Source organism: Urocitellus parryii, chromosome 6 (genome assembly GCF_045843805.1).
Source record: "Urocitellus parryii isolate mUroPar1 chromosome 6, mUroPar1.hap1, whole genome shotgun sequence".
NCBI classification, from domain to species: Eukaryota; Metazoa; Chordata; class Mammalia; order Rodentia; family Sciuridae; genus Urocitellus; species Urocitellus parryii.
In genome coordinates, this window is record NC_135536.1 from 180,249,441 (window position 1) to 180,262,528 (window position 13,088).

The 13,088-nt window shown below is 40.6% G+C and overlaps 1 protein-coding gene across 3 annotated transcripts in view; it reads left to right on the plus strand.

The window, feature by feature from the left end:
• Window positions 1–13,088, plus strand: part of Dhx35 (DEAH-box helicase 35) — a 70,793-nt gene that overhangs the window by 18,579 nt on the left and 39,126 nt on the right. For all 3 annotated transcript variants that reach the window (XM_026383265.2, XM_026383266.2, XM_026383267.2), the window contains exons 5-8: window positions 6,777–6,881; window positions 9,280–9,341; window positions 10,272–10,341; window positions 10,743–10,802. In XM_026383265.2, coding sequence (XP_026239050.2) covers window positions 6,777–6,881; window positions 9,280–9,341; window positions 10,272–10,341; window positions 10,743–10,802 — 297 coding nt within the window. The remainder of the gene's footprint in view (window positions 1–6,776; window positions 6,882–9,279; window positions 9,342–10,271; window positions 10,342–10,742; window positions 10,803–13,088) is intronic.

Here is a 13,088-nt window from a genome sequence, read left to right on the forward strand (position 1 = left end):
AAGTTGCTCCTTAAGAATTTAGGACTTAAAAAAGGACCATAACTTGGATATTTTTGTAAAATTGGTAACTATACATTATGAGCAATTTAAGTAATAAAGTACTGAAAAGTAAAAAAGAAAAATAATTTTTTTAGAGAATTTTTTAATATTTATTTTTCAGTTTTTATTTTATTTTTATTTTAATCTTTATTTTATTTTTATGTGGTGCTGAGGATTGAACCCAGTGCCCCGCACATGCCAGGTGAGCGCGTTACTGCTTGAGCCATCTCTCCAGCTCAGAAAAATAATTTTTTATGAAAAAATTTTTTTTAAATTTTGGTACTGGTAGTTAGGCATGGTGGCGCATGCCTGTAATCCCAGTGGCTCAGGAGGCCGAGACACAGGAGAATCACAAGTTCAAAGCCAGCTTCAGCAACAGTGAGGCGAGGCGCTAAGCAACTCAGTGAGGCCCTGTCTCTAAGTAAAATACAAAATAAGGATTGGGATGTGGCTTAGTGGTCAAGTACCCCTGAGTTCAATTCCCGGTACCAAAAAAAAAAAAAAAAAAAAAAAAAAAAGTGTGGCTAGTACAATGTAGGAATTAAAAAAAAAAAAATTGTTACTGGGGATTGGACACAGGGGTGCTTTACCACTGAAGTATATCCCCAACCCTTTTTACTTATTTATTTATTTATTTTTGCTTAGGGCCTTGCTAGATTGTGGAGTTTGGCCTTGAACTTGGGATCCTCCTGCCTTAGCCTCCTGAGTCTTAGGATTACAGTTTTGTGCTGTTGTGCCCAGCCAAATATATTTTTTTTGAATGGCTACTATTTTATTTTAATGGGAGTTCATTGAGATATAATTTATATACCACAGAAGTGTTCCCTTCTCAGTTGAGCATGGTGGAGATGCCTGTAATCTCAGTGACATGGGAGGCCGAGGAAGGAAGATCACTAAGTGTGAAGTTTGCCTGGGTAATTTAATAGTGAGACCCTTTCTCAAAATAAAATAAAAAGGGCCAGGGTGTGGCTTAGTGGCAGAAGTCCTTCTGAGTTCAGTCTCCAGTTAAACACACACACAACACACAAATCTCTTGTCATATGTACAGTTTGATAAGTTGTGACAAATTCATAGTCCTGTAACCCTGCAGTAGTTGTGACTGAGAACATTTCTAACGTCCCCAAATAATGCCCTTTGAACTACCATAGTTTTAAGAACCCTTCAGAGGAACCGTAAAACCTCTAAATATCATGAGTGTGTATTTATGATATTTAATAAGGATATTTATATAAATGATATAACATAGTATTGCATCTTAGATAATTGAATGCATTTCTCCAAAATGAAATTTACTTTCTTTCAGTCATGCCATCATTTCCAACCAAATAATTTTAAAAAACCAAACCAAACCAAAGAAAACAAACAAACCAAAATCTCAGCACCTAGCAAAAGTATTGTGAACGTTTGTCAACTTCATTCTAAGATTCTGTTCAAGATAGAGATGAGTGGTTGTCTGTTTGGACAGAAATAATTTTTATAAAAATGGGATTATGAACATAAGACTTCTTGTGTTGAATTTAACAAAAAAGGAAACTAAAGTGAAATAGGAGCAGTTCCTGAACTGTAGATAAATGTTTATTCAGCATAAAAAAGTTTATTAAGACTTCAATAGTTTAAAAAAGAATGATTAAGAACTTCATATTACTTATTTTTCAAGCTATACATTATAGTTTTTCTTTTATGAAAGAGGAGGAAATTAACACACATTCATCATCTGCCTTCTCTTCCCCCATTTGTAGATACAGCACTGTCATTTTTCATTTCTTGATTTATAACTTATATTTTCTTAGTCATAATTCTTGCAGGTGTTTAATTCTAGTTTGAATGGATTGAATACTCATTGATAATTATTTTCCATGGTTTTGCCAACCCCAAATTGCTCATTTTTGCTGTATATCTTGGTTGGCTGAATTTTTATCATTCAGTAATTATTTTTATATGCTTGATCTTGATGTAAAAAAAAAAAAAAGTGTGTATCATCCCCCCCCCCCCCCCCCCCGTGCTGGGAATGCTAGACAGCCATGGGGCTCACGCATGCTAGGCAGGCTCTCTACCACGGAGCTACGACCTCAGTCCCAGTAGAAAATTCTTGATTTGCACTCTACCTGGCAACTATGCAGACTTTGCTCCACTGACTATCAGTGGGGAGGAACTCTGAAGAGAAATCTGAGATCTAGAGGGCTTTTTCAACCTACCTTCTTGGCTTGTCTTACCAAATGCTTGCAATATGCTTACCATATTCCATGAGGATATGCCTTGATGTTGATCATTTGGTCTCATTGCTTTTTTAAAATTTTTTCCTTCCCAGTACTGGGGATTGAACCTAGGGGTGCTCTACCACTGAGTACATCTCCAGCCCTTTTTATTTTGAGACAGGTCTTACCTTGAACATGCCATCCTCTTGCCTCAGGCTCCCAAGTAGCTGGGATTATAGGTGTGCTGTCTCAATTTTTCTTTTAAATATGGAAAAGCTCTTAATTTTTAGATTCAAATCTCCTTGATATCTGGGTATACTTTTCTGTTCCAGTTACTTTATTCTCTTTCTAAAAGCATTAGAAGTGTACTGCATTGTCTGTTTTTAATATTGACTACCGTGTCTGGAATCTGCTGCTCCCCTCTAGTTTTGTGGGGTTCTTTAAGCCTGTCCACAATGTTCATGATTTTTTTTTTTAGTCAAAAGTATTCATTTTGATTCCTTTACATTTCTACCTCAGTCTCAAAACCATATCTTTAAATTTTTTCTTTTTAGTAAAGAAGTGAATGAAAGGAGATACAAAATGTATTATGAGTTTTAAAATCTGTAATGCTGCAAACATTAAAAAATCCAGAAAATAATTTTTTGGTTGTTTTTTGGTGGTACTGGGGATTGAACATGGGGTGTTCCAACCCTAAGCTGCATCCCCCAGCCCTTCTTATTTTTCATTTTGAGACAGGTTCATGCTAAGTTGCTGAGGCTGGCCTTGAACTTGTGATCCTCCTGCCTCAGCCTCCTGAGTTGCTGGGGTCACAGGTGTACCTGACCCCTCACAGCTTGAAATTTCTTTTAAAACTGCTTTTTTTTTTTTTTTTTGCTTATGTTTTCTTCCCTTTATTCCTTCTTTCTTAGCTTTCATGCCCTAGGCTTGTGTTGGTACTTTTGTGATAAGTTCTTATCTTTGACTGTGGCCACTGGCTTCCTCAGCAGTGCGAGATTGTGCTAGGGTGGGTTTGATGTGGCCTCTCAGAGAGGCTTTTGCCCTTTGCCGGGTGGGGATGAGGGATGAGGATCTGGCCATACACTCTTTGGTGACTTAAGAGGTCTTTATGGCTCAGGATGATATTCTAAGGGCTCTCTGATTTGGGATTTGATGCTTGTGTCCTGCCTGCCTGTCTTCTTCTCACCCTCTTCTTCCCTGTAATTCTTTAATGTCCATTTCCTATATCTCCTGGGCCTGAGTGCTGCCACTTCTAGCAGGAGGATGTTCAGCCAGGCTTTTAAAGTGGTAAACAAAGCTCTGCCATTAAGGAGGCCGGAAGTTCACTTTTGTGATGAGGCCCAGGCCTTCCTTCTGGATGTGGATCTCACCGTGTTTGGCAGCTGTGTTTACTGTTTGGGCTTGTGGCTGGCTCCTTTCATTAAAGATGGGAGTTTTATCTTGTTTATGTGTTTATTCTTTTGTTGTTTTTTATTAACTTTAGGAGAGGACACGTGGACAAAAATGCCTTTATTTTGGCATCCTTACCTGGATAAGAAATTCATTCTGTTTCCCCAAGTTATTTTTACTATGTGTAGAGTTTTAATTATTATTAATCCTTTCCTCCAAAGTCCATTTTCTAATGCTCTTCTAGTTAAAAAGTATAAAGATTTTGCTAGGATTATGTGAATAAAATGGGAATAGGTTTGGAAACTCTACTGCAGTGACAGAGTTAAACTTTTATGTAACCAAAAGATGACTCAGTTACCTAAAAATCAGAGCAATTTTTCCTGTTTAGTGGTTTGGAATCCCAGCTCTTAATCACTTTGCATTTTGGCTCCAAATTTGTAGCCATGGATAACTTCCATGCAACCACATGCTTTCTCTTGAAAGAACAAAGAATGTATAAATTAACCATGTTGTATTAATAGAGCTGTCACATTTGTAATGCTGCATCTCAGAAAGTACTTTGTGTGCAGACTGAAATCTGAAAAGAAGCTCAGAGCCTGAGAACAGATTGCATAAGCCGGGCTTGGTCTCAGTGAGAGGCAATTAATGAACGTACTCACTGGCCTTACTTGTGCTAGGTTTGACTTGACTCCCTCATTTGTAGGGCTGAGGGTATCTACTTTACCTCCTGGGCTGTGTGAAAGCTCAGAGCCTATCACTTGCCATGTAGAAGGTGCTCAGTGATTGGGTTTTCTTTTTCTTTTTTTTTTTTTTCCCTCTATCTGTTTGGGTTGTCAAGAATATGGTATTTGTCTATTTCAGTTGATGAAGTTATTGTGAGCAGAACATAAACAATGGGGGTAAAAATCTGTTAAAAAGCCAATAGATGGCTAGGCTTAGTGGCACATACCTGTAATCCCAGCGACTTAGGAGGCCGAGGCAGGAGGATCACAAGCTTGATGCCAGCCTCAGCAATTTAGGCCCTAAGCAACTTAGTGAGACCCTATGAAAAGGGCTGGGGATGTGGTTCAGTGGTAAAGTGCCCCTGGGTTAAATCCCCAGTAAATGCGACCACACTCCCCTCCCCCCCCAAAAAAGCCAATAGAATATAACCCTGTATGATTAATAAATGATGAAATTTAAAAGAAGTTTGAAAAGAAAAGCATTTTTTAAAAGGCAAATGTATACAAATAGTGAAATAACAAGAATTAACAAGTTTGGCTTTGTTTTATAGGCCCATAAAATGATGTTTTAAAGAAGAGGATTGGTTTACTTCTTATTCTTACGAACCTGTTTCCTTACAGGCCCCTAGTGACTCTATGCACACATTCTCTGTTCATTTTCTGGTATTTATAATAGGACAGTGTGCAGTGTTAAAGTGAAACATAACAGAAGTGTTTGGTGAAAAGCTGGTTCTGGGGAAACAGAACCTCCAGAGGTAGGGCAGTGTAGGGTGCATTTTTGGTTTCATAAGATGATTGGACGGCTACGTGGGGCAGACCAGCTGCTCAGTGATTGATTGTGTGTTGGCCTGCCAGAGCTGTAATTTCAAGTCACCAGACCAGGCAGAGCCACTTCTGATCCTCATTTGCTCTTCAGTTTCTTAAACAATGATGGGCAGATAATGCTGGGTGTGTGTGGTGCTGGGAGCGAGTGCAGGGAGCTTCTGCTCCTGAGCCTGGGGCTCCCGGGGGCCTAAAGGCTGAGTCAGTTCTGCCGCAGGACACCTCCTGTGGCAGCCACATTCCACTCTAGGCCGCAGGAAGTACGGGGTGTGGGCACTTTACCCGTGGAGGCCAGCTGAATGCCTGCCTCACCTGGGTGGTGGTTGTGCCAGGTGCTGGGGCCTCTGTTCACATGCTTCCCTTTGGCTCTCAGGTAGCTTACGTAGTAGGTTTTAATTTCTTTTAAATTAAGAAGCATTATTGATTTTTTTTTAAAAAATTTTGTTTATTTTTGAGAAAAATTCTTCCTGAGTTGTCCCCAGGATGGCCTCAAACTTGTGATTCTCTTCACATTAGCCTCCTCAGTATCTGGCATTACAGGCAGGAGCCACTGGGCATGGCTTATGCTTATTTACTGTTTCAAATATTTTCTATTATTCAGTTAATAACCTTTGAGTAGCCTTCTTGGGGGATAATTCAGAGATTTTGCTTGTTGGATTTTTTATATTTTCCCCTATACTATTTTTTAAATTATATATCAGTGGGTGAAATTCTTTCTATATTTTGTGGTTTCATAATCTATTATTCTTTTTGCCTTCTTCTTTTACTTTATTGTGCTGACTTGGATCTTTCTTAACCATCTCATTCACTTGTCTGCCCTTTTTTAAAGACCTGCATTCTTCATTTCCCCTTTCAGAGGTCTTGGTAGTTGTGATACTATTGAGAATTGTTTAGGTGTCTGGCTTTTTTGGCCTCCAAAGAGAAAATGAAACTTACCCGGTATTGAAGCTGATCATTCTGGTTCTCCTGCTTTCACATTCAGGGGAAGGTGCTTTATTTTAAGGAATGGAGACATGAAAAGTTGTCTCTGATTGATGTGCTTTTTCTTGAGGAGCAGGGCAAATCTTATCATTTCTTTTGCTTCAAAATTTAGAAATGAATGATCTTTAAATTTGGCCATAAAATTTAGAGATAAGATTGTGGGTTAGCTTGTCTCAAATAACTATAGTGTATCTATGTATTTTTTTTTTCTCAGTGGCTTAAATCTTTTGAATTTTATTGGTAATTTCTTTGTAATTTATTTACTTATATGCAGTGCTGGGATTGAACCCAGGGTCTTGCACGTGTTAGACAAGTGCTCTTCCACTGAACTACACACCCCCAGCCTTATTTCTTTGATTTTGATCTGTAACATCTTTATATGATTTCATTTTCAGTTTGTATGCTTTTATAAGTGGCCCCAAGACCATGGCAGGATGAAATGAGGTACATAAATATGTTAGTAAATTATAGAAGCTTTCATACTTGTTTTCTAACGTCCTGCCCCTTTACTTCTCATTTTCCATGGCATTCACATACTGTTTAATAAATGACGTTTAGATTTCCAGCATATGTGCTCCCTGCAGTAATTTCTATGTCTCTATTTTCAGCATGATCTTTCTTCCCAAAGGTTGCAGGGCGAGTAGCCGAGGAGAGGGGAGCAGTGCTGGGCCACGAGGTGGGCTACTGCATCCGATTTGACGACTGCACCGACCCACTGGCCACAAGAATCAAGGTGAAGTGCGCAAGCTGCTTTTCCAGTATCACTGAGGAGGAAGAGTAACTGGGGGGAGTTAAAAGCCTGCAGCCCTGGCTGCTGTACAGGACGCAGAAGCCAGGCAGAAAGTATAGGAAATCATCCTGGCCCCAGGGACTTTAGTCTGCTGGGAATTATAGAGCTCTGATGAAATATTCTCGAATCTTACTCAGAAAGGAACTCAGAAGTAAAGTTTAGCCCTTGGCCTCCAGATGAAGAGGTTGAGTGTGGGAGATCAACCTTGCACGTGACGGAGTCACACTCCCCAGCTGGGTGCTGAGGCATTCAGTCACAGAAATGTGGCAGAGCTTTCCCCACCCTTTTTGGGTTCAAGGGACAGTGTCTTGTGCATGGGTGTGTCTTGCTACAGCCCCATGGGTGAAGCTATACTCACCTGTTCCTTTGTAATATAATACCCCTTGCCCTGTTTAGGATAGAATCTTCCATGGAAGTGCTTGTGTGTGTCCCCTTCTCTTACTGTGCCCTTGGGTGTGGCCTACCCAGATGTCAGTCAACCTGCTGACAGTGGACATCATGAAGCTAGACTCAGCCCCCTGAAACCTGACCCCTTGCCTCATTTGAATAGCTTCTTCTCAATAAAAGGGGTCGCATGTGTTCCCTCTCTCTCTTCCTGTGAACCCTTAAGGTCAGAGGAGCCATCACAGCGGCCCCAATGAAAAAGGTATTTGTGTCTCTTGTGTGGTTATTTTGTGTAGCCCAGTTAGCCCAGTTCAACTGGAGTGAACCCTGAGCCTTTTAGTCGCGAGAATAGAAACCCGGCAGTTGAGGGCAGGGGAGACTAAATGACTTGCCTGTCGGTGACAGCACTGGGACTCAAAGTTATCTTTTCTTATGTCTGTTTTATTTTTTCCCACTGACTTGCATTGCTATGTAAGTACAGAAACAGGTCTGTTAAAGAGTTAAAAATGGACAAGGTAGTATAAACTGATAAAGTGCAGAATTCATAGATGATGCTTGCACTAGTTAGATCTTTCCTATTTTGTATGATAATGGATTTTATCTGTGTGTTATTTGGCCTAGTTGTTAACATCAAAATAATTAATATCAGTAGTAATTATTGTATAATCAACTCAGCAGGGGTCTACTGTGTGCCATTATGCTGGAATCAAAGTCTAATCAGATAGTGCAATAAAACAGTGAACAAATGCTTTGATGAGATGAAGATTGGTTATTAAAATTTTGGTTACCTCTCAGTTTGCAACAGAGAAAAATTGAAAATAATTAGATGAACTAAATGGACAATGCAGTGATTTATAAAAATATGGCTCTTGTTTTTCAAACTTCTGTATTTTGTCACCACTTACTCGTGTCTTTTGCTAGGTAAAGGGAATATTCTGTAGCATAGAATACATTTAAACTAGCTAATTTTCAGTGGATCACTAACCACATGATTCTTCTTGAGTCCTTCATGAGAAGCTTTTCGTATTTCATTTGACCATCACTTCAGGGCACTTGATTCTGGTGCTTTTTCATTGGTGGCAAGTTCTTACTTCCATTCCTGTGAGTGTGTGAGGCAGGTGGTTCAGATCATGCAGACCACGGTGGAAATGCGACCTGCTCTTAAACCAAAACAAGAAAAGCAAGCATACACAGCACACAGGGAGATAGATGCTTGGCCTTGTTAACATACCATATGTGTTTGGGATGAGACTAATAACATCCAGTTGTCCCTGCACATTTCAAAAGTATTTCATAAACACTTATAGGTAGTAGAACTGATGTTTTTAAGCACTGTGCGTTAGCTCCTGTGCTAAACACTCTGCTTGTACCATCTCATTAGTTCATTACTTCATTTAAAAACGAGGAATCAGGCTCATAGGGAAAGAACCTGCCCAAGGTTTATACAGCAAGTAAGAGGGAGGAGCCAGTGGCATGACACCGAAGCCCATGTTCTTTACTCGACCTCATCTGGCTCCTAAAGTAATCTCTGAAGAACCTGAGGTAAATAACCTCAAGGGCTGCGATCCACAGTCTGTGAATTGTAAAAGCAGTTATCTCAGACTCCCCGCATTCCCCGGGCGGACACAGGTTTGTCTTCATTGCCCATCATCAGCACTTCCAGGTGCAGGACCAGAGGAAGTGGGCCTTCACTGCTGTGGAGGTTCTGCTGAAGACTCACAAGCCCAGCAGGGACCACGTGTTTGAGATCTATTTTGGTAACAGTTCTGTTGCTTACTGATTAAAAAAAAAATGTTGGGCTATCTCTTCACAGTCCTTTATGGGAATTGTCCTATACAGGTGCTGACTAACAGGATATTTGAACTTTATGGAGTTCTGCTTGAACTTAAAAAAAATTATTAATATATGATATAAATGACTTATGTCTAAAATTTTGTATTTTTTTTTTTTTTTTTAGTTTCTTACTGATGGAATGCTGGTCAGGGAAATGATGGTTGATCCATTGTTAACAAAATATAGGTAAATATTTTTTTCTATGATAACTTCCCTGCAGTTTCCAAAGTCCACAAATAGATTGACAAGCATTTCAATAGGTGAGGTTCACATCTGTGTTCAGCTGCCTCAAAACTTTTCTCTTAACCCCAGCTATTTTGACCCTTGATGTTTTACTCAGAATTTAGATAGTGCAGCCCTTTATGTGCCCAAAGTGGACACATGAAACAACCAAACAGAAAGTAAATAAAAATGGGCACAGAAAAATCTCTGTTCTTTCTTGTTTATTTATTTATTTAGTGTTGCTGGGGCTTGAGCCCAGGCCTCATGCATGCTAGGTAAATACTGTACCCCTGAGCTACATCATCAGTCCCCTTGTCACTAAACAGCCTGTAGAGTTGTCCTTTATATATTGCTTTGGTCACACCCAGGGTTGATAGTGACTTCAGAATCATAGCACTCCAGAGAACTAACTGGGTGTTGTTTTTCTGAACATAAGGCACATAAGAGTCCAAATAATTATTTATCACTTTCTCCTTCATGGTCTTTGTCCGTCACACACACACAAGGCTCTGTGGTGCATGTGTGTCACAACTGTGATCACCTGCCTGCTTGCCTGTTTCTGCCACTTTCCAGACTTATAGTGACTGGGCCTTGTCCTGTTTTTTATGTGTCCTGTGGCACATAGATTGTGTTATCATGGGAAATCACATGATAAATCCTGTTGGAATCCATGTGTTGGTGAAGCTCTTTAAAGACAGCAGTACAGCACCACTTTCTGTACGCCAGGATGTGTTGAAGTGACTATGATTATTAGTGTAAGAATTATCGCATTGCCAGTAGGCTTCCTTTTGATCAAAAGTGGTTGTAGGAGGGCTGAGTACCCACAGGGTCCCTTTGGTGGCCTGGATGGGGTGGTTGTTTCAGTGTTCACTGACAGTGTCCCTTTGTCCTTAGTGTCATTATGCTGGATGAAGCCCACGAGAGGACCTTGTACACTGACATTGCCATTGGCTTGCTAAAAAAGGTATGGCTCTGCTGACAGAGTTTTGTTTTTATATTTTTATGGTTTTTTTCTTTTTTTTTTTTTGGTACCAGGGATTGAACCCAGGGGCACTTAACCTTTTTAAAATGTGTTATTTTGAGATAGGGTCTCTCTGAGTTGCTCAGGGCCTTGCTAAGTTGCCGAGGCTGGCTTTGAACCTGTGATCCTCCTGACTCAGCCTCCTAAGCCACTGGGATTATAGGCATATGCCACTGCACCTAGCCGTTTTTGTTTTTGCTTTGTTACTGACTTGGAAAAGCATGTAGCAATTTGGAAAATTCAAAGAAAATCCAAAAGAAAAAAAAAAAAACTGTCATCCATCAGATTATTTCATCCATAAATATTGCACTGTTATCATGTTTCCTAATGCCTTCTTGTTTTAGATTCAGAAAAAGCGTGGGGATCTTCGGTTGATTGTGGCTTCAGCCACTCTGGATGCAGAGGTAAAGGCATCTTCCTCCCTCTTGCTCTCCCCGTAGCACTGGAATTGTTGAACATGTCCTTGGGAAGGGAGCTGTAGCAGGAGCTCGTCTTTGGCAATGGCCTGCCTTCCTTCTGGGGCCATCTGGTGTCCTAGATTTCACATGATCACAGGATATTCCTTTTCAGCTTGTGGGTGGAAATTAGCCTGTAATTAACTAAGAGAGTTCATGATTACCTACTTGTCTCATTTCTCTGCACACTGTCTTTCTCCCCACACAGGCAACTTCTTTTTATTACTTTTTTTCAGTGTGAGGCTTGAATTTATTTATAATGAGACCTTATATGTTTAGTGTTTGTGGGTGGGTGTGTGCGCACAATAGAGGTTTCACCTGTATGTTTAATAATTTCCATGTTAAAATTTTTTATGATGGACTGGGGCTACAGTTGTAGACACTTCCCTAGCATGTGTGAGGCCCAGGGTTCCATCCTCAGCACCCAAAAAGAAAAAATTATGGCTAGGTTTACATTATTTTTCTCTTTGATGACTAATATTTTAGTTTAGACAGTGGTTTAACTCAACAAATATTTTAGACCAAATGCTGTTTACGTATGTAAGCACTGTGCTAGCTGCAGGTGACCCATACATGTCCCAGCTCCTTAGGGAAGCAGACCTGTAAGTAGGTGTTTACTATTCGGTGCATTTAAAGTACTGAGAAGTCAAGGAGGGAGCACTGAATTCCAGCCAGCTAGCGAGTATCCAGAAATAGTCAATGAGGAGGTGGTATCTCAGCTCATGAGAAAGCGCATAGCAGTTTCCCAGGTGGGCAAAGCTGGAGAGGGTCTTCCTGACCAGGTATAGAACCACAGCAGCAAGAAACCGTGAGTTCAGTGAGCTGTGAATCTTACCTTGCCTGCCAGGCCCTGCAGGGGTGACCCGTCCCCCATCCACTGACTTTCTTTCCTTCCACCACCTCCTGTGTGCTCCCCCATTCTGGCCATACTGGTCCCCTTGCTGTTCTCAGAGCAGGATACATCTGCTCTTGGGGGCCTCTTTTTCTAGACCACTGTTTCCCCAGGTCTCCCAATATTTCACTCTAGTCTTGATCAGACCATATCTCCTTCCTTCTGAAACAGTGTCTGTCACAGAGTAGATGCCTGTGTTGAATAAATTTTGAACTAATGGGAAGCAGTGGGAGAGTAGACTAGAGAGGTTGGTAGGGGTCAGATGCTGGAAGGCCTTAAGACTAAGTAAAAGGGGATGGGTCACGTTGTGCACTTGCTTGGGAGCATGGGAGCAGGTGAGGCAGAACAATGACTTGATCATATTTGGGTTCTAGAAAAATCTTTTTGGATCCTGTGTAGATGACACAAGAGTGGATACAGAGATGCCAGTTATGTAATTCAGATGAGATGTGAGAACGTTCTGGCTCTGGCTCTGGCTCCTAGTCTCCTGGTTTTCCTGTAGTTTCAGGAATGCAGAACAACTTGGAGAAGGAAAAGCTCAGTATGTCTAACAGAGGTGTCTGCATTGCACATGAACTCAGGTGGGCTTCTCAGACCTTCTCACAGGGTCTAGGCCTCCTTTGTTAGGGCTGCCCATGATCACTTTTGAGTCAGAGCTTCTTTGTTGCCCTCTTTAGTTAGTTCTCATCTCCCTCACCATCCATGGTATCTCCTGGACTGTGTGCGGTCTTGCTCGCTCGCTGTCTCACTTTTTTTTTTTTTTTAGCTGGGACTTGAACCCAGGGGTATCCCACCATTGAGCTATACACTTAGCCTTTTTTTATTTTTTATTCTGAAACAGGGTCTCACCAAATCACTAAGAGCTGAGACTGGCCTCAAACTGCAATCCTCCTGTGCACTGGGATAATAGGCCTGTGCCACACATGCACGGCTGGAATGCTGTTTTGAGGACAGTGATTACTTCACCTCCAGTTCTGTCCTCCATGATCGGCTGGAACAGAATATCTCTGATCTTTGCCTCCTCTTTCTTTTAAAATTTATTTAATTTTAAAATTGTCTGAAACAGGTTTACTTCTGGTGAAAAGTAGAACATCCAAGTCTTTTCCTAGAGTCATTGCTAATTAATAGTTAATAATTGCTCACAATTGCCTTTTATTGTCTCTTTACATAGAGATTTAAAAAAATAGCCACTGTTCTACAAATAGTAGTTGATACAGATGATTTCTTGGAAGTATTCTTTTTTTTTTTCAAACGGGAAGACAGAGGGTAGGAGATTTGTCATGCCTTGGTGTGCTATGCAGCAGAGCATGCTGGGACCTCAGCAACACTCAGCTGAGCCTGTG